The sequence below is a fragment of the Coptis chinensis genome, chromosome 1, assembly GCF_015680905.1.
Source record: "Coptis chinensis isolate HL-2020 chromosome 1, ASM1568090v1, whole genome shotgun sequence".
In the NCBI taxonomy this organism is placed as follows: Eukaryota; Viridiplantae; Streptophyta; class Magnoliopsida; order Ranunculales; family Ranunculaceae; genus Coptis; species Coptis chinensis.
Window position 1 is genome coordinate 3564561 of NC_141456.1, and position 20424 is coordinate 3584984.

The window sequence follows — 20424 nt, forward strand, 5'->3', positions numbered from 1 at the left end:
TCATGACACCCAAATGCACAAATCTATTTTTACATGTTAATTTTTTACAAATGGATTTGGTTTTCGCAGCCTCTTCACATTAAAATTTGGGTATCAGATTCTTTTAGCATTTTTTTTTTTTAACAAATGTTGTTAAATACCATTTTCAAGACGAAGTAAGTTAATCAAACCGCCAAAGTTCACTGACTTCACCTCCCATATTATGAAATGTTTAGAATGTTTGACAAAAATATAAATGGCACTTCTGGAAGTTTGAACATATCAAGAAATTTGAACTACTTCAAATTATCATAAAATGTGTAAGTTGAAAAAGTTTATGCTTCTTAAAAAACAAATTATCTCCATGAATGACATAACCTCTATTCTACACTTGGTTGGAAAGATTCACAAGAGAAAGATTCAAGACTTATCTCCTCCATACTCTTTTGAAAAGTCATGACTCATGACACATACCAACCTTTGGAAGTTGGAATCTTCTTTATTTTCTCTAGCAAGCACCTTTAATTTATTCCTGGCGATGAGCCAGAGATGACTCTGCAAGTGGAAAGTTGTGACTCACGACCCAACTTTTGTTCCTTTAAATACATTGATACATTCCAAGCTTGCTCTACCCTTCCAAGCTTCTGTTTCCATTCCATTTCTCTCTGCAGAAGAACATTTGTTGTTATATATAGACTTGTAGAGACAAGTACGTGTTTAGCTAGGCTTAGAACAGGTAGAAATTCAATATGAAGAACCCAGTCCCAGGTCAAGCTTATGAATTTCCTAGCAGTTTCACAGACGGGATGCGAGAGCATGTGAAGTTGGGACCTAAGATATATAAAACCGTGAAGAGAAAGTTGAGCTTGGGTGCTAGGATTGTTCAAGGTGGTGGAGTGCACAAGGTCTTCAGACAGTTATTCAGTGTTAATGAAGAAGAGAAGCTGTTGAAGGTTTCTCAATGCTATTTCTCAACCACAGCAGGTCCTATAGCTGGCCTCCTCTTTATCTCCACTGAAAAAGTTGCATTTTGCAGTGAGAAATCTCTTACATTGACTTCACCATCCGGAGAGTTGGTTAGAACCCCTTACAAGGTAATCACAGTTTGTTTATTGCATTCATCAAAATTTTCTTTGAAGTATGGTGCATGCATGATTTTGAAGCCAAATTATTGTTTCGAAGAATATTCTGACCATCGGCATCTTGGGCATTTTTCTGCAGGTGATAATTCCACTACGGAAGATAAAGAGAGCAACGCAAAGTGAGAACGTTAACAAGCCAACTCAAAAGTATTTAGAGATAGTTACTGTGGATAATTTCGACTTCTGGTTTATGGGGTTTGTGAATTATCAGAAAGCTTTCAAGTATCTTCAACAGGCCATTTCTCAGCATTCCTAAATAGCTAAACACTTAGATGAGAAATGAACAAATGAAAAGAATTTACAAAGTCTTGTACAAAATGAAGGGTTTATCCACTGTAACATACGTATCCAATTCTAGTTACAGCATATCCATAAGAGCAACCATACTATAATAGATGTACTAGCTAGTGCAATTTTGGAGGCTCAGAGCTTTGTGACTACAATTGCCTAATGAGTGCACCATATACGAGACTGAGCATTTGCAGTAACGTCGGGCTGTAACGACTAGCGAACAGTGATCCAACAATGTGCCATTTACTGTTGTAGAAATGTACAATTAAGAACACAAGGAGATGACAGTTGCCTGTATTTGTCAGTTCAGGTGATCATAACTCCTTTGAGATTATGCACATTGACTTTCCAACACAAGTACGTGTTCTTTTTCTTAATACACAGGCCTACAAGCCTCAGCCATTTTGTTTACTACTTCCATTGAAGGCGTTGTCATGCCATAAAAAACGACTGAATCTACTACCAATTAAAACGTTGCAACTTCCAAGTCATCCAACAAGCTTTTTTTAATTTGTCGCTTGCATTGGAGAATTCTTATGCATTGCAATTTACAAGTCAGTTTAAGCATAAATATTGCCAAATAACCTATCTCCTCTCTCTTTGTTTTCCTGATAAAACGGCCTTCATTAAGCATCAGCAATTGTCTAAACCAAAACGACAGTTCTTAGATAGTCACTTATACATAAAGTCAAGGTCTAGCATGGAAAACTAGTGTTCACGACACTACGAATCAGGATCTTATCCCACGACTTTTAAAATGAAACCAATTTTTGGTTGCTTGTGCTCAATGTCAATAATTTCATTTGCCTTATTACTGGGAAACCCAGTAAAAGCAGATATCAGATAGAGCACATGGTGATGGTCTACCACTAGGCTATTTTATTCTACTAGTGGACAACATCTTCATTGTCTATCCTCGCGTATTAACGCGACGCTTTCAACTGCTGCCATACTATATATCCCAACCAAAACAGCTATTAGCACTCCCAGTTTTCTATGTAATAACTTTCTCCGATCCAAGTGTAAACATGAAAACCATGAGTATCACCTTACTTACATCAGTTCTCTTCATCTCCTCCATCACGTTAGTACCATTACCATTTCCTGTCGATGCAGCAACAGGCACAACGGTGCTCGACCTCGATGGTCAAAAAGTCCAAGCCAATAAGAAGTACTACATCCTGCCAGTTGTCCGAGGAATGGGTGGTGGCCTGGCACTAGGTTTAAGAAATAAGACATGCCCCTTCTATGTGGCACAGGAAATCTTGGAAGTGTCTAAGGGTCTTCCTTTGAGACTTTTACCTATCAATGCTACAGATAAGTTTGTGCAAGTATCGACAGACATGAATTTCGTTTTCTCTGCAGCAACCATCTGCGTACAATCAACAGCCTGGAGACTTGGCAGTATCGACGGAGTAAGTGGTCGTAGGTATGTAACAACTGGTGGCAGGGTTGGGAATCCAGGTGTAGGAACAGTTAGCAACTGGTTTAAGATAGAAAGTTATATGCATGACTACAAGCTCGTATTCTGCCCCACTGTTTGTAACTTTTGCAAGGTTATATGTGGAGATGTGGGTGTTTTTCTTGAAGATGGGAAGAGATGGTTGGGATTGAGCGACGTGCCATTTCCAATTATGTTGAAGAAAGAGTGAACCTAATAAAGCAGTTTCTCAATACTAAACGTAGAATGTAAAAGAATAAAATGCTATATTTCTGTTAAAAGTCTTGATTTTCATTATAGAGCAAGGCTCATACCTTATTACCTTCATCATGGAAAGTAGACTTAAGCAACTTCACTATATCCAGTAGATTGTTCTTTGTATTTCCAGCCACCCATATATTTGTTGACTAGGAAGGACTGATTTGACAGGTTGCTGGTCTACGGAATCTCCTACCATATTGAGATCCAGTCGACATTTGACTTAAAAAGGCCTTCTCCCTTGCCTTCGTCCAAAGCTGATTGGTGCAGTTGACCCACATCTCAAGCCTCCTGCCAAAGCCTACCCTTAATCAAAGCATAGTAACTGATAAACAGTCAAAATTAGGCCAGCATCGTGCTTCATTCGGATAGGATTAGTTCAACTCTTGCTTCCTTCTCGTTGGGTCATAAATCGAATTGATGGTAGAAGCAAGAAAGCCTACATATGAAGGGCGCCGGCCAAAACTTTATACACAACTACAAGTCAAGCAAACAATAACGGACAAGATCAGAAATTCAAGCCAATCAATTTACCATGTAGCTGGTTTGACCAAATGTGTTTATCACAATAAAAGCAGACGCAGTGGCAGGACAAATCAATATCAAGGCAGCATTTCTTCTTCATTTTTGAAGAAGAAAATACCAGGGCGACAATTCGCTGTAAAATGTGAATAGTTCTTGGAATAACACATAACATCAAAGGTAAACTATACACCTCCACTCAAACTAGCATTATTCATACATTCTTTCTGTTATTCAATAAAATTATAGCACAAACGCAGAACATGGGAGAAGTGAGACTAAAATACAAACACAAGAGTGTGAAACTGGTGTCACCTTCTGTTGCACTTTCCGAGATATGAAGACTGCTTGTGTGCCTGGATTCTTCAAAAGACCTGTTGGCTTACTGATACTTTTACAGAAAAACATCAACAAGTGCATCTAGCTGTGATAAGCTACCAGTGAAGTTTACTTTACAGCAGTCAGGAAACCGTAACCCAGCCTGATAACAGCTTGCTTCTGTAACATTTGGGCATGACCTAACGTCTAGATATTCGAGGGATTTGCATGAATCCAAAAGCATTTCTATCCCAGAAACTGTTATCTTCGGACAGTTGCTGACCCTCAAAAACTTTAATCTTGACTCAAAACCTGCACTCCCTATCTTTCTGAAAGCCCCGTCAGTTACCTCCTCACAGCACCCAATGTCAAGGGCCTCTAGGCTTCCACACTGTGAAAGGACACAGCCTAAAGTAGTATCAGAAACATTCAGACACCAATCCATCCGTAGGAACTTTAAACTGTGATTACAAGCAAGGACCAGTGACTTCAAAGATTCATCTGAAATGTTACGGCAGCCGCCAATGACCAGAATCTCAAGATTCTTGCAGGACTGGGCCAAAGAAAAGATGGAACCGTCCCCTATTTTGTGACAATCCAATAACTTAAAGGTCATAAGATAAGAAGAACAAGCCTTTGAGACACATGACACTCCCGCATCTCCAACATTGCTACACTTACTGACATCTAAACTCTTTATCTGGCGACAACCATCAACAAGAACCGCGAGGCCCATATCAGTTATTTTAATGCATCCCAGCAGCCCCAACTCTTCTAGATTGAGGCAGTTCTCAGCAAGGGCCTGCAATAATTTGTCAGTAACAAATTTGCATCCTTCAAGATGCAAGCTTCTCAAGTTGCAACCCTTTGCAATGGCTTCCAGACCCCTGTCTGTGATCTTTCTGCAATATGATACATCCAATGACTGCAGATGTGGAAGTCCATTTGCAAGAGCAACCATTCCAACGTCAGTAACCCCTGCACAAAAGTTAATGAAAAGAAAACTGCGATTATTTGGAATAAGATTGTCGGGATTTGGGGGGTGGAGGGTGGAGGGTGAATGTCGTTTGAAAGATGAAAATTAATGTGCCAGTCGTATCATGCTGAAGGAAGACCCGGATAAGAGACGTAAGGCAACGACCTCTTTCTACAGTAGCAAAAGAGAAATTCCATATGTTGAATTATACTTCTAAGGAACCAAGTATTATAGGGTGATCTGCTCCCTCAAGTAGATTAACCAATAGTTAGTAGATTATTGAGTTGAGATAAGAGTTGTCTGAGAATTATTTTATAGACATCATATTAGCAGCATGTCATCATCCATCATGTTAGCCGCTCGTTGCATTACCTAATCCTTGGAAGATGTTGAACAGGATTGATGGTCAGTTACTAAGCTTGGGTTAGATGTCGAGGTCTTTGTTTTCAAGTTTGACAAACTAATAGAATCGAGTATCAGAAAACTAGCACAAATAACTTGTTCCAAATCAAAACTCTGGTAAATATAGACATGGTCAAGTATGCATCTACATTCTGGGTTGTACTGAACTACGCAACAATTGGGATTTCAGTCAGATTCTACTCATTCTAAGATGTGGTTGTACTTAACAATAAACACTGTGTCCACATTATCAATTAAGCAGGCAGAACATAAAGTCTTGTTCATCTAAATTTTAACATAGGTGCCGACTAGCAAAGTCGGTAAAACCTTTGGGTGATGATACCAGAGGTCTGGGGCTCGAACCCTGCCAGCATCAAAGAGTTACTGATCTCATTTAAAACAGGCTTACCTACCAAAAAAAAAAAAAAAAAAAATAGTGAGTGTTCCATTAGTATGAAATAAACTTGTTCTGTCTTCTTATGATTTAAAAAACAAACCTTTACAGTTTTGCAACTTAAGAATGTGCAAGCAACCAAAAGCAGAAGCAACAACGGAAAGATCAGAGTCAGTAACGCCAGGAAAGAAAGAACGAGAAGAAGACTGGGAAAGATCTAATTCTATGAGGTGAGTGAATCTATCAGCCATTTTTTGGAGCATCAGAGGACCAGCACGTGCACAAAGCTTCTTTCTTTCGGTGCTCTGTAAGTACAACCATCTTTTGCATACTAAACCAAATCCTTCTTTATCTTTATCACACTCCAACTTGGATAAAATTGCTCCAAGTTCGTCGTCTGTTAGTCTCTCGTTAATACAAATCCTATTTTCTGAAGAAGAAGAAGAAGAAGAAGAAGAAGTTGCCATTGACGAGTAGGAGAGAGAAAATTATTTTTATTATGTTTTAACTTTTAACAGAACAACAAAGCACTATTATTGTGGCCCATTATGTTTTTCAAAATCCATTTTTTAACTTTTTTTTTTGGTTACAGAACAACAAAGTACGAGATCCAACTAACCCACTAAAGGTTGTTTGGCCCACTTTTAAATCAAATAATTGAAAATTATACAATGCCCAACTTTCAAAAAAAATCCATTTTAATTATCAATTTTTTCAACTTTCTTTTTTTTTTTTTTTTTTTTTTTCCCTCCAATAAAAACCCTTTTTTTTGTCCTCATCTCTTCTTTTTCTGGCTAGTCACCCTATCAATACCCGTCAAAGATTATCTTAGGCCAGAAACTATAGAAATCAATACCTAAGTTGTTCAAAGCCATATGGTATTCAATGGGATTATTTTCCTTCATGCTAGCCTGAGCATACTTAGGCCCTTTTTATCATGCTACTTGCGGGATCAACCACGGATCATTTGGTTCAAATTCGGAGAATTTGAGATTTTGGATACCTTCTTATGATATCGTGTTTCTAAATTATCTTTAGCAAAAAAAAAAACCAAAACCCAACTTTCTCATAATCTTATACAAAAACTCTTATTCAACTTGATCATATATGCCTTCTTCATATCCAGCTTCATTGTCATCCAACATTTTTTTTTTTTTTTTCATATTCTTCATATTATAAAATATTTCACTTGTGAGTCTTATATTATCACTAGTACAACAACCCTTCACAAAAGCACCTTAAAATGGAGAAACAATCTTTGTAGATGTGATTTTAGTCTGTTTGCAAGCAGTTTATAAATAATCTTGTACATAAAATTACAAAGACTAATGGGTCTAAATTTTGCAATATAATATGGATTAGGGATTTTTGGTATTAGAGATATGAATGTTTCATTTAAATTGGGTTCTAGGATACCTAATAAAAATAAATTTTCACAGTTTCCACCGCAATTTCTCCCACTATATCCCAACAATTTTGGAAAAAGACTCCTTGGAATCCATCAGGGATAGGAGCTTTTAAGGCCCCGTCTTTTTTACTACATCCCAGACATCCCAGATCTCATCACCAGTAGGAATAACAGTAAGCATACTTTTTTCTCTATCCATGATTATAGGTTCAAATAAATGGAGAATCTCATTATTAGGTTATGGGTTATTTGTCATAAAAAGATGTGAAAAAAAAACATTGATGGCTCCCACCTTCTCCCTGCCCTCCTCCATACACCTCCATCACCTTTCAATTTCGTAATGTTATTCTTCTTCTTTCTATAAATTGTAGACAAATGAAAGTATTTGGTGTTTCCTAACATAGTCTTTTATCCAATTATTCTCTGCCTTTTGCTGCCATAGGGTTGCTTCTCTAGTTAACAATTCCTCCAATTTTAACTACCAAAGGGTCGCAAAGAGACTCAAAAACTAGGCCTCTAGTGGAGTCAGGTGTATACACTTTAACAGTTTAACCACGTTTTTATCAGTTTTTGAACTACTTGCCGGAACCTTTTTATCAATTTTTGAACTACTTGCCGGAACCTTTTTATCAGTTTTTGAACTACTTGCCGGAAAGTTTGTATGTGTACCATAAACTTGGAGAGTTTGAAGATCCAACCAACTTTGATCGTGTGCATCACTCGTGGACTAGCACCATAGGCCAAAACATTTCATTGATAACAAATTCAAGAAATTCAAATGGCCATGGCCAACTTCAGTTCCAAGCCATAGTACGCTAATTTTTACTTTCTTCTGTCCATATAAGACTTTAGGTGGACAAAGTATCATGATGGCATCCGTATTACAGACTTGCATAATACTAAGATTTTCAAATGGGATATTACATACAATCAGAGGAAGACAATCCTGAATAACAGTATATATTCTCAACTTTGAAAATTCCAAATATAGAAAAAAAAAATTACAAAAGAATTTAGAGCAAAATCTTCTTCGCTTTCTGTTGGATTGCTTGGTGTGTGTTTATATTTGCAACACTTGACAAATCGCAAATAACAATATACAACCAAGAACGCTAAGTATTATTCTGAGTAAAATGATATATCTCGATATCAATGGGGTAAGGGGAAGCAGCGAAGATTACAATTAAGACGAATTGGGTGTGTGTACAGTATAAAATTATGGAAAAGAATAAGTGACAAGGTAAGTTACGGGTTAGGAAGTATGTTTGCAACAAGTCAGCACACAGTCCTCTAAAAAGCTTGTGAGCTGTGATGTATAACGGCTAGGATCATTTCGATAATGGTCAACATGTGGCGTTGAGACAAAATTGCATGCCCTAACCTCATGCCCAGCCCTGCGTTGTTTCTCAATGAAAGACTCCACAGATTCAACAGGAATAACCCGGTCTGCAGAACTGTATATGTATAACTGCGGGCACTTAGGTTGTTCAACTGACAAAAGATCCATCACATCAGAAAGCCTCCTGTTATTCCACAAACAAAAAAAAAAAAAAGATTATGTCTGGATTCTTCATTCAATTTCAAGATGAAATCACAAAATTTACTAAAGCATAAATAATACGTAAGGATAATGCTAAAATTATTACCTGTTCACTTTTGGAAGATTCAGAACCACCTCAAAGAATTTTTCCAAGACGACTAGCAAAGCTGATTCAGCAACAGTAGGTATGGATTCCATGATTGTCTGGTTGTGAACCAAAACACCGACGCCAGAACCATTGGAGCTAACAGATCCTTTTGTTGCAATGCTCTGCTTCTTCAAGAATGCAGCAGAGAAACCTGAAGCCCAAACCTGGGAAAAAAATGAAAGGTGTTATACCGAAGATCCATAATGTTTATCATACATTACTCGAGGGGTATCAAATAATTACCTTTAAGTAGGCACTAGGAACTAAAATTACAAAACACATGCAAGCACTAATTTCTCTTATGTAGCACACACACTATGTTTATTTACAACATCTATCGAATTTCTTTAACATTTTAACACTCTAGAAATTGTATAAACAAAGTGCCTTAAACGAAATGGTTATCAAACACCATATCTGAGAGAATCCTACATGTTTGGATATCTCAAAAGTTTAAACTCAACTTTTCCCTACAAATGGACTTAATCATATTCTTTAAAGAATCCTACATGTTTTGGTATCGATTGCATGGGAAAATGATCCTACATGTTTCGATATCAATTACATGAGTAATAATCCTACATGTTTTGATATCAATTACACGAGTAAAAAGAATCCTTCACTTTCGTGTAATCTGAATTGATAACAACTGCTTAGACTGACACATAGAAACAGTGGTTTTATATGAGCTGGATGAGTATTGAATTGAGGTGAAGGATCCAGACCAATAACCTAAATCATCAAAGAAGTGAGATCAGGGATTCTTGTAATAATACGAGATCAATATCCCGGGTGGAGCCGGTTAGTACAACTTTTTACATAAGAAATCTACAGAGTTATACTGTAAAACTGGTGTACTAATTCCATATCCTCCAGCAAGCATACATGTTATTCAGAGATCAACAAGTTAAAAATATAGATTATAAATATAACAGACGTATAGATTATATGCATCTCAAAAGCAACTCAAAATAAAAATTTACCCTTGGATCTGGTGTTGCAACAGGGGCTGAATCCACAATACAACCTCTAATATTCCCCATTAAACTTTGATCCTGATTCTGAAATTTCTCAAGAACAACTCCATATCTGCAGCAATAAATAAATCAACACAATAATTAGAGGAAAACCAAATGAACAAACTAACACATTGTATGTAGTTGGGCGAGAGCATACATGTGCGTACGCAGAGAGAGAGAGATAGAGAGCTTACGTTAGCCAGCCTGTGTTACTGAAGGTGTGGAAAACGAGGCTCTTGCCGTGCTCTTCATCTAACCATTCAGCGAGATGGTTCACAAGCATATCTATGTGCTGTTCAGCTTTTCCGCCTACCTGGTAACTTAAAATCTCGTTCATTGGAAATGTAAACGTGATGACATTGTACCCTCTGGAAGTGTACCAATCAGCATATCTTTTCAAATGTTTCTGCTTAGCTCCCAACCATCCAAGCAAAACCACAACTGTTCGAGACTTGGCCAACAAACAGTCTGAATCATCAGAAACTTTATGCAAATTCGGCTCAGGCAAATGCCATTTATACATAACCTCAGGAGGGGCAAAGGTTTGAAATGCCTAGAATCATTAAAACCCGCAGCAGATCGATGCAGTGCAAGGAGACAAGGATGAGAAGCAATTGGGGACACTAGGGAGTTTAACAAGGGATTCCGAGTCAAATACAAATTCGAAGTAGGAGCCAAGTCCTTAATACTATTAGGTAAAGGCACACGAACTCTAGTTGACAATGAAGTCGAAAAGGCCCATGACTTGTTCACTTGTTTCTGGGGCTCATTACATGATTTGGAGGAAGTAAAATGATTATAAGATAAATTGGCAGTAGCAGCTATAGCAACAGCAGCTGCGACGGTTACTGGTCGTTTAAGGATTCCGGAAAAGGAAGCCATGTATAGAAACAATGCCTATGCTACCAATGAAACAAAATTTATAATAATAAGACTCGGGCTGTCAATAATAACATTGACAGCCCGTTTAACATACGGAAAGTGTGTTGTATTAGGAGTCGGTCAAGTCAAACCGCCCGTCGCTTTCCCAGAAAAGTCGCTGCAAAAATAAAATAAAATAATATTTAAGTCATAATATAGAAACCGGAATCGAAGTCGGGCATGAAAAAAATGCATACCTGGGAATGGAGAGGGGAAGTCTGTTTTTGGTTTTGTGTTTGGGGAGGAGAGAGATGATTCCTTTAATATAGGATGGGAATGTTGTGTGTTTGTGTTTTATTGACCTTGTTTTTAACTTCTCCCACGCAACCTTTTTAGTTACTCAAATTCAGAAGCGCGTACAACTGTCCAACATTATGGGGTGGAAGATTCTTGTGGCAGGGTATGATACCTTCGCATATTCTATTTTATAAAATCTTTCTTTTCGGTGGAATTTCAACAATTTTAGCGTTAATCTATCGGTATATATGCTAATATGCCCGCCCGCCCAATTATTCGCCCGCCCACGCCTGAATTAATTATAAGGTTTAAGCGTGTTAAGGTTTGGCCGAATAAACCGGATAATTCCGCGAATTTTAATTAAGCGAAATGGTTGGGTCGGGCTTATAATTGCCGACATGAAAAAGATTTGGCTAAAAAATGACATTTGTATTATTTTTCATGAATAAAATTGTAAAAATAAAAATAAAAACGGTATATACTTATATATCAAAATTTTAAATGTAAAATATATAGCCAATTTTTAAAAAATATATTTAGTATTATACCCGTTTAAAACACGATATCATATTTTTTTACGTTAGCGTTTTTTGGACCGAATATTTAAAAGTATTATTGTTGAAAATTTCGAATCTTAGGTGAATAATTGACGTATCGAACTTTTGTTGTCCACAAATTTACTAGCTATGGTTTCAGGTAGATGAAAATTCTAAAAAATAGAGAACGGATATCATTTTATCCTTAAAAGTAGAGCTAAAATCATATATATTAATTTCCTCTTAAAACTAAAGCTAAAGTCAACAGATTTTACTCTCTAATCATTAATATATACGAGAGTAAAATGAGGATAGAGAGTAAAATCTTTTGTATATATACATAATAAAATGAGGATAGATAGTAAAATTTGTTAACTTTAGTTTTACTTTTAAGGGGATAAAGAGTCATTGGACTCAGCCTAAAAAAAACAATCCACTATTCAATTTCCATAATTTTGAAAAAAAAAATTGATATTGGAGAAAAGAAAATTAATTTTTTTAGAACCCCATTGTATATGTTGATGAATATTTAATCTTGTTTTTTTTTCTTTACAATTTGTACATTATGTGTTTGAACTTTGAATACAAGTTCTAAATCTTTCATTTTGTCTGGAAATTCAAAAGATTTGATTCAAACTAAAGAGAAGATTCAAATTTGAGGGAAGAAGAAGCCATGCCATGGTGGGAAGAGGGGCACAATGGGAAAACTTACACCCTATTTTCAAATTTTGGTTGGTGTACATATGTCACGTTTTGGTTGGGCTGGAAGCAAACTAAGCATGATAAACTAAAAAATGAGGCTCAGCCCCTTAGTTCTAAACCGGTTGAGTATATAAACTCCTTCATCCCATCCCATCCCATCCCATCGGTTCATACCACATAACCTTCCTATTATTTAGGTCTCATTAAATAACCTCTCTGTTTTCGAGATAAAATCTAGTCCGTTTTTTATGGGTGATCTTGGACACACCCATAAAAACACTTCCATACCCTATAACTAATATAATTTTTTGTCATACTCCAATAACGGTCTAGATCCAATAATATTTCCCAAATTAATTTGGGGTATTTCCAATAAAGGCAAGGGGAGGCCAAATGATTAAAAATAAAAACAAAATAACGACACGTCTATTTGGTATTCCTTTTTTAGTGAAAGTTTCTTTTCGCATTCTTCTTCGACCCTCGTTGTATCTTCTACCCAAAAAAAAAAATAGATAAACTTCTTTCAAGCCTTGCAAACACATATTTAGTCTCATACTTATTAAACTTTAACTTGTTTTTAAATTACGAATTAATCTCCTTTAGTGTTTCTAACATTTGTCTTGCAGCAACTCATAGCAACTTTATAATGAATTCGGAATTGGGTCTGTTGAGCCTTAATTGGTTGTCTGTTTGGCTTTTGGCACTAAAGTTGTTTGATGAAATACCGCATTGAGGGAAAAAATCGTGTTGCTGATTTTGTGTGCGCAAGGTTGTGAAGATTGCCTATGGAAGTGCATGTCTTCTGTTTTGGATGTGGTTAGACTAGGAGAATGAAAATTCGAATTTGGTGTGGTGAAGTTAATCTTGTTTGGTTGTTTGGCTAGGAACAATTAATGTTCTTTGATGTTGGGTTATAGTTATACTCTATAGGTGTTTGTTGTGTTATACCAATTGTTATTGGTGAATGGTTGTTTGAATTGTTTGAAGTAGGTGTTGATTGTATGAATTTGGGCATAGTCACTTAACCTCGAACATTTTATTATATTCATGTTTTAGTGTAAGCAAAACATTATACTAATAATATTGGACCACTAAATTCAAAAGAAAGTGTTACGACAGAGTGTCCCAATGGGGGGGTACTTTTAAAAAACTTCATAGCAATAGTTAGTGACCATCAAATTCTATAAGCTACTACTGAACAGTATTATGATGTAGAATTTCAGCTATATGTTCTCTATTGCAAGTTTGCAACTAACCATTTTTCGATAATCCAAGTTTGCAACTAACTTAGTTTCAGGGTATATGAAACTTACATGAGCTAGAATCTATAGGCCATCGTTTGTTCATTTGTTTATTAAATGGTTCGTCTTCATGTTCTAAAAAGTTTGGGTCTTCCAATTTAGTGTTTCGAAATTTAAGATTTATGGTATAGTTTAGGAATTAGGAATGTGGGAGAAAAGAAGATAAATGTTAAATAAATTGGCTACAAATTACCTTAATGTAGTTGGGGGTGCCCAACACAAATTATAATTTTTAGGTCAATGACAAACTTGTGATAATTTTTTTTATCCACCCAACACAAAATAGGAGGTGCCCATAGTGAGCACCTTTTTATAGTCATTGTTTTTGGCACATCATCAAAAGCACTAGGTGACAAAATTGTGATGTTGACACCATACTTCTCGTGATTGTGATTTCTAACAAGAATCTCAAAATTCTATATATTAAATATTTTGGGTTTTGTCAAAATTTAAAATAACAATGTCGAACGAATTCTGAAATCGGAATTCCAATTTTTGGGACAATGAAATTCCAAAAATTTCAAAATCTTTAACTATGATGGAGACAAGGTAATTTCTTCAACTAGTCTATCTAATAACCCCCCCACCCACACACACAAAGAAAGTTGCTAATTAATATTAGGTATCAACAATGCATGTTACACTGATTGAAGAACACACTTAAATGATACTCCATTAACGTTTCAAAAAATTTACTTCCTATAGAAGATGTGGAAATTAAACCAATTAACGATTTCTTATTAGTATGGTCTCCATTCTAGTACATACAAACCCAATTCATTATGTTTTTTTTAACCTGGTAAAACCATGCATTTAAATTAGAGCATTTTGCAATTCATGCTCTATCTTTATTAGGTTAGGACCGTCGTGAGATTTGGATCCAATTTCCCATCAAAACAATTTACATATATGATCATTATTGTTCCTCTCCGCCAATCATGACAGTTATAGTCCATGTGTCTAATTTGAATGAGTAGAACAAACGGAGCCATTCGTGAGTTTATGCATCTCTTGAGAGAGAAAATCACCTTACCAAGAGAAAAATTAGAAAAATAGTGTTATGTTTTAAGAAACAAGGTGATAAATTTCGTGTTGAACTAATATTTATCGTCGTGTTTCTTAAAACATAACTATTTTTCTAATAACCATATTGATCGATGGACTCATATAGAAAGTCAATCGATCACAAATACTAGCCTATTCATGAGAACGGATCATGAAGAGCAATTGATTACAACACAAACCCACTTTGGTATGTTCACTAAAAGTTATTTGCTACTCGGGTCAAACTAGATAAGTTTGGTCCATGGAAAACGTAATAAAAGAGCTAATATCCACCATGCACATTTACGCGAACAACACTTTTGAGTCGTGAACATCTTAGCAATAGAGTTACTACCAAGTATCAACCGTGCATGTTATATAAACAATAAATAAACATACTCGAATGGTGCTTGTCTTACCATGACCATAGTTCAAGATTTCAGAATTATTGGAATTATGACAAATAAAAAAATTAGAATTTTCAACACTTATTCCGTTATATTCTGAGTTTATTTTGAAATTTAATAATTTTCAACCCTTGAACTGAAATTTTAAATTTCTCAAAAACCAAAATGTTTTTCAGAAATCTAAAAATTCCGTCCAAATCACAAACTATGACCATGACACAACCTAATTTTCATCGAATGCAACATATCGACTGATGTATTTTAAAATTTTCGACTCCAATAAATATGGTCTATTTAATCTAGACCCTCTAGCTTACGGAGCTCATCACAAGTCAATCGTAGTTCAATATTGTGGACCCATTCTCTTTGGGGGAGGTTAACGTTCGAGCTCTTTTGAGACTTTGGAAGTTGGTGAAGACTTCGTGGGTGCAGGTTATGCATGCGTTTGCTTACGTAGTTTATCGATATTACGAGATGTACAAAGCTATATTAAGACAATATTTTTCTAAAATTGGTAGCTCTTTCAGGATTAAAGGCATATTAATATCATCAAACCTTTCCAAAGTAGATCATGACATATTTAGACATCATACTTGGTTTCCAAAAGTGCTTTTACACAACAAAATGGTATGTAATGATTTGTTTTGTGAATACAATCATCTCACAATCACGAACGTTGGATGGCTTTTTGTTGCAGAAAACTTTTTGTAAAAGAGAAAAAAGAGCCTGAAACTTTTTGTAAATTGTAACTGCATGTACGCCACGTAGTTTGACACACGCGCCCTCTCTCTTCCTCACTCACTGAACCAAAAAAGCTTCCTTTAAAAACCAAAAATTGCAAGAAATTAAAAGCCAGAGATTTTGTGCATCAAAATATAATTAATGGGCGGGGAATAAGAATAAGAAACGGTCGGATACGTTTCAGTTTCCATTTCAATTCAACCAACCGATGATGATGATGATGATGATGTTGATGATACTGATACACCCATTTCAATGTTTTGTCCTTCTTCTTCTTCTTCCTCCTCCAAAATAAACTTTTTTTCTCTCTCCAAATCCTTTAAATTAACACAGCATTTATTTCCTTTTTATCTCAATTTAGCATCTCCCTCCCATTCTTAGCTCACCACTACTAATTAGCCTCAATTTTCCAATTCCTCTCTCGCCTTCCTCACTGTTATATATATCCACTCCACTACACACTTCTCCTCATTCTCATTCTTCTCTGTTTCGTCTCAACTTGTTAAAGGGCTTGCTTTTCCGATGCATACTGGAATTTCTGACAATGAAGCCAGGGCAAAGAACCGTTCTTTATTCTCTTCCTTATTTGCTTCTTCCTCCTCCTCTTCTTCTTCTTCTTCTTCTAGTAGTCTAGTCAAGTCTTCGTTTCAGCAATTTTCTTCCAGGAACAACAACGTTGATCTCGTTGAGAACAAGCGGAGGGTTGTTGAGTGTTTAGTTGATAGAGGAGGCAAACAAGTTTCGTTTCCTTTTCCAATTTCTTCTCCTGGTTCTGCGGCGGCGGAATGCCCTTCTCCAATGTACTCTGTGCAGCCTAATGTTAATTCTGAGACAGGTCCTTATTTATTTGGACAGAATGTTGCTGCGATTCCTGAGGTGGCTCCATTTCCAGTCATAACTCCACAACAAGGTCCTTCTTTTTTCCTCTGCAATTTTTCTTTTTCATAGTCTGATTACTATTATTTAGTATAACATTTGAAAAGTATTATTCTAGCCTTGTAGTTTGTCATATTCAATTCGATCGTTTCTTAGGGTATTATTAAGTTAAGTTGCAATTCAAATGTATTCCCCCCTTCCAATTGTTGACCCTTTTATGTCTGCATTGTTGCTTCACCGTTAATACTAGACCAACGGATTGTTCTTCAATTTTTATTTTCAGGTTTCGTTCGATATGGGACTGAATATACTCCCGTTTATCCTGGTTTGAATAATTCTTGGAGTACACAGTTAGTGGGAAATCCTTATCAGTATTGTTGTTTTCCTTACAATGGTATGTGCGTTCCAAGTACGGTACTGCCAAATTTGAAGCAGAGAACTGAGGAATCCTGGAATTCTCACAATCCCCAACAGATGGAAAGCCTATTTGGTCACTTTCCAGGTAGCTTTAAACAAGAATCAGGTAACCTTTTTTTTCCCATGTTCTATTTACATATACAAAATGAAGAATTTAGAGATTTATGTTTCATCTGTCACTTTCTGATTATTACTAGCATCCCTACTCGGAACAAATGACAACTTAAGGATGTTTCTCAAGCCTGTCTTAGGCTCTTAACACTGGTTTTTGGTACAATGCCATGCCATGCATTTTGGATGAATGCAGACTTGTCAGGTTTTTTGTAAGTCAATGTGTTGGACACTACTTGGGCTGTTTGCATATCTATCTGTGAAGTTATGTTTAGACAGGAAGGCACACTCTCATATGTAATTATTTATCATTGTCATCATCCCTTCTTTTAATTCAATGATTATTACTCTTTCAATGATTTTTTTTTTTCTATGTTCAATTTAAACGTATAAGTACATTTTTTTTCCCCTAGAGATTACCTACTTCTTTGTAACATTGCAGTGTTCCATGCTAGCTTAGTTCCCTTCCAAGCAATGTTCCAGAACCCAGTATTTTCCACATCAGCTAGAGGTCCCACCATGAATCACTTTCAATCTGGCTTACTTACCAAAAACCAGGAATTCAGCGTCTGTGCAACTTCCCAAGATCAACGTGATGACAATCCCTTTGTTCCGACGCCAGTAAGGGGTCCTTTCTTGAATTACTCTCTTCCTGCCTCCCTCGCCAAAAGCGAGGAACTAAATGTTTGTGGAACTACACAAGGTTCATGTAATGACGTTAGTCTTGACGGTGATGCTCTAGTTCCAGTGCATAAAAGGAAGCTGGGTTGTCAGGGTTTCTTGAGTAACACCAGCTTCACTAAACCCGTGGATGGAAATAAGAAGACCAATTTAGACTCTTCAGCTAGACCTACTACCCCACTTCTTCTGGAACACAGTTCAGCCGTAGCTTCTCAAGACACAAGGCCGTCTCTGGTTTCCCCAAGTTCTGAATTGCAGTCTAGACATCCTCCTGCTGCAAATCCATGTAGAATTGAGGAAGATAAGGTTTGTTTTCTCTCTCTCATATTGCACTGAATGTTGCCTTTATTATGAAGTGTAAAGCTGAGATTCTATTGAGCGGAAAAGCTTTGCTGTCTTGGTACAGCTTAATTTCTGAGATGGCACTGTGTTATGTTATATTGACGGGGGAAGGTTTGTTGGATAAATGGCCATTAATCTGGACCATCAACATATGGAGCCGTTGACACAGCTTGGTCTAGATGTTTCATGTCTGATTTGTCCATCATGTAATTGGAGAGTCATAGTTCTATACGGTTTAAGGCTCTTATCTTATTTGCACCAAAGTGATTTAATATCTTGTTTGTGGTCGATCAGTACAATTTATGAAAGGAGTTTTCATGACATTGACTACTGCTTTTGGGATAGAACTTTGACTAAGGACCGCGGACATCTGTGTATGAAGTTTCTGATCAAGTTGTATGTTGCATAAAACATACATTATAGGTTGCATTGCATGCTAATGTTCTTAGTCATTCATATATGATGGATAAATAAAGGCCCAATGTGGTCTGTGAGCATTTGTACCCATGAGCACCATTGATACTCCATCCATTGCTTGCTACATTGTGTTTCATGGCATTTTACTTCTCAAGTTGAACCACAATATTACTTCTCAGTTATATAACATATATTTTTTTCATGTTATTTCTTTGGTATACCCGATTTAACATTTTATCAGTTCTTGTCATCTCTTCAGGAGATAGAAGGAAAGGGGTGGGTGCTACTTGTGCAGAAAGAGTTGCGGAATACTGATGTCGGTAACCTGGGAAGAATTGTTATTCCAAAAGTATGGCGTTTCTCTGTTTTCTTCGACTCAAATTGGTTGGGATACTGTAGTAGAGAAAACTTATGGGTTAAATTGTATTTTGCCTCTGCTGTTAGTCATACTATTGCAAAGACATACGTATGTGATTGTTGTTCTATTTGATGTGTTTTGTAGAAAGATGCAGAAGCCAATCTACCTGAGTTGATTGCAAAGGATGGAGTTATGTTACAAATGGAAGACATGACTTTTTCAATTAAATGGAAATTTAAGTATAGGTAGGTTGGTACATGCCTGAATAGTACACTCCTTTATGATTTTGTTATGTATGTCCTAACTGTTGCTGTATGTTTTGAGTGAGTCTAACTTCTTAGTCTTGCTGAACTAAGGAGATTAGAAATATATTGGAATATCTTCTTTGTTTTATTTTATTTTTTTGTGGGTGCGTGCAAATACGTGATCTCATGTGATTCCACTTTCTTTTTACCAATGATAGATACTGGCCAAACAACAAAAGCAGGATGTATGTCATGGAAAATACAGGTAAAAAACGCATAACACCACCACCACCAAGTTGTTCTCTAATATTTTCCACTTTAACTGGTTTTTATTTCTTCTGTTCCATGGGATTATCTTTTTTCTTCAGGGGAATTTGTAAGAGCACATAACTTACAAACTGGAGACTTTTTCATAGTTTACAAAGAAAGGAGGACTGGAAAATATGTAAGTACACGTAAACTCGTCTGGAACAGTTTTATGTCGTTCTATTTGTAGTCCTACAACCTACATTTTGCTGCACATAATTTGTACCACATTGTTGTGACGGAATCTGCTACAGAAAGGGTTTGACATGTAAAAAATATTGCAGATATATAGTCGATAAATTGGTCTTTGGTTCATCCAGTCAACTAATATTTTGGATTGAAATATCATCTATGTACATCATTTCGTATAACTTCAAGCCTTGAATACAAATGATCTTTATGATTTAACTCTCGGTATCGTTTTGAAAGATTTGATGTTGACCTGATCTCAATTTCTGTTCTTTTGAAGATTGTTCGTGGTAAGAAGGGAATGAAACCCTTATATGCTGGAGACATTGCAAAGCCAGAGGAAGGGGAAACTGAAGCAAAAGACCGGAACTTAACAAAGAACCTGCGTATCTAACAATTGGTTGTCGAGATGTGAAAGTTGGGAATGGTTCCTTTTAGTTTTGAGGGAGACAGTGGTTGATCATCTCAGTTCATGAAACAACTGTAGGTTCACTGCTTGGTCAGGAGGAGAGACCGTTTGCTAATGTTCGCTGCCTCTGTTGAAAGTATTCTTTTCTCTGTTCAACTTGGGTGAGAGGTCTCTTCCAAGTTTTCTTTGTAATTCTTTATGTAAAGAGATAGAGTTGTTTCACATCCCTCACTCCTCAGTTCAACAGATAGAAATCTGAATAAAACGAATCTTTCTTTGGTTTTGTTTCTAAAGTTATTTTCACTACTGTTACTTCTTAGTTCCCATATAGTTGGGTTATAAAGGT

At 36.3% G+C, this 20424-nt stretch overlaps 4 protein-coding genes and 1 pseudogene across 8 annotated transcripts; 3 read left to right on the top strand and 2 right to left on the bottom strand.

Annotated features, from left to right (window-relative positions):
- Positions 1-506: 506 nt before the first annotated feature.
- LOC147521399 (putative GEM-like protein 8) lies at positions 507-1769 on the top strand. Its single transcript, XM_086564251.1, has 2 exons — positions 507-1073; positions 1201-1769. The coding sequence occupies exons 1-2, from the start codon at positions 729-731 to the stop codon at positions 1375-1377; spliced, it is 522 nt and encodes a 173-aa protein (XP_086420377.1). The 5' UTR covers positions 507-728; the 3' UTR covers positions 1378-1769.
- Positions 1770-2288: 519 nt separating this feature from the next.
- Positions 2289-3234, top strand: LOC147521400 (kunitz trypsin inhibitor 5 pseudogene; annotated as a pseudogene). The gene has a single exon (XR_015197657.1). The product of XR_015197657.1 is annotated as a kunitz trypsin inhibitor 5 pseudogene (transcript).
- On the bottom strand, positions 3096-6231 carry LOC147521401 (RNI-like superfamily protein). 4 transcript variants are annotated; one of them, XR_015197397.1, is made up of 4 exons: positions 5827-6218; positions 5673-5738; positions 3949-4929; positions 3096-3588 (listed from the first exon to the last, which is right to left on the bottom strand). XR_015197397.1 is itself a non-coding variant. In XM_086563846.1 (3 exons), exons 1-3 carry the CDS (start codon positions 6188-6190, stop codon positions 4028-4030), a joined length of 1332 nt encoding a protein of 443 aa, XP_086419972.1. In that variant the 5' UTR covers positions 6191-6217; the 3' UTR covers positions 3810-4027. The 4 variants fall into 4 exon arrangements, 2 of the variants coding, with proteins under 2 accessions (XP_086419972.1, XP_086420082.1); XR_015197467.1 differs by lacking the exon at positions 5673-5738 and having other exon boundaries at positions 5827-6216; XM_086563846.1 differs by lacking the exon at positions 3096-3588 and having other exon boundaries at positions 3810-4929; positions 5827-6217.
- Positions 6232-8068: 1837 nt separating this feature from the next.
- On the bottom strand, positions 8069-11106 carry LOC147521402 (uncharacterized). Its single transcript, XM_086564477.1, is given in 6 exon segments — positions 8069-8654; positions 8778-8983; positions 9803-9908; positions 10033-10379; positions 10382-10877; positions 10957-11106. Coding segments are annotated over 5 exon segments (1269 nt in total). The 5' UTR covers positions 10721-10877; positions 10957-11106; the 3' UTR covers positions 8069-8383.
- Positions 11107-15739: 4633 nt separating this feature from the next.
- Positions 15740-20352, top strand: LOC147521403 (uncharacterized). Its single transcript, XM_086564655.1, has 8 exons — positions 15740-16637; positions 16887-17126; positions 17574-18118; positions 18831-18920; positions 19074-19174; positions 19393-19439; positions 19543-19619; positions 19950-20352. Exons 1-8 carry the CDS (start codon positions 16250-16252, stop codon positions 20061-20063), a joined length of 1602 nt encoding a protein of 533 aa, XP_086420781.1. The 5' UTR covers positions 15740-16249; the 3' UTR covers positions 20064-20352.
- The last annotated feature ends 72 nt before the right edge of the window (positions 20353-20424 follow it).

Excerpts from the sequence above, each read along its gene's own strand:
- LOC147521399 (XM_086564251.1), top strand. The coding sequence starts at position 729 with ATGAAGAACCCAGTCCCAGGTCAAGCTTATGAATTTCCTAGCAGTTTC. Across the intron at positions 1,074-1,200 it reads TGGTTAGAACCCCTTACAAG|GTGATAATTCCACTACGGAA; the intron begins GTAATCACAGTT and ends ATTTTTCTGCAG.
- LOC147521401 (XM_086563846.1), bottom strand. The coding sequence starts at position 6,190 with ATGGCAACTTCTTCTTCTTCTTCTTCTTCTTCTTCAGAAAATAGGATT. Across the intron at positions 5,739-5,826 it reads TAAGTTGCAAAACTGTAAAG|GTAAGCCTGTTTTAAATGAG; the intron begins GTTTGTTTTTTA and ends TTTTTTTGGTAG. Across the intron at positions 4,930-5,672 it reads GTTCGAGCCCCAGACCTCTG|GGGTTACTGACGTTGGAATG; the intron begins GTATCATCACCC and ends ACTTTTGTGCAG.
- LOC147521403 (XM_086564655.1), top strand. The coding sequence starts at position 16,250 with ATGCATACTGGAATTTCTGACAATGAAGCCAGGGCAAAGAACCGTTCT. Across the intron at positions 17,127-17,573 it reads TAGCTTTAAACAAGAATCAG|TGTTCCATGCTAGCTTAGTT; the intron begins GTAACCTTTTTT and ends GTAACATTGCAG. Across the intron at positions 19,620-19,949 it reads AAAGGAGGACTGGAAAATAT|ATTGTTCGTGGTAAGAAGGG; the intron begins GTAAGTACACGT and ends GTTCTTTTGAAG.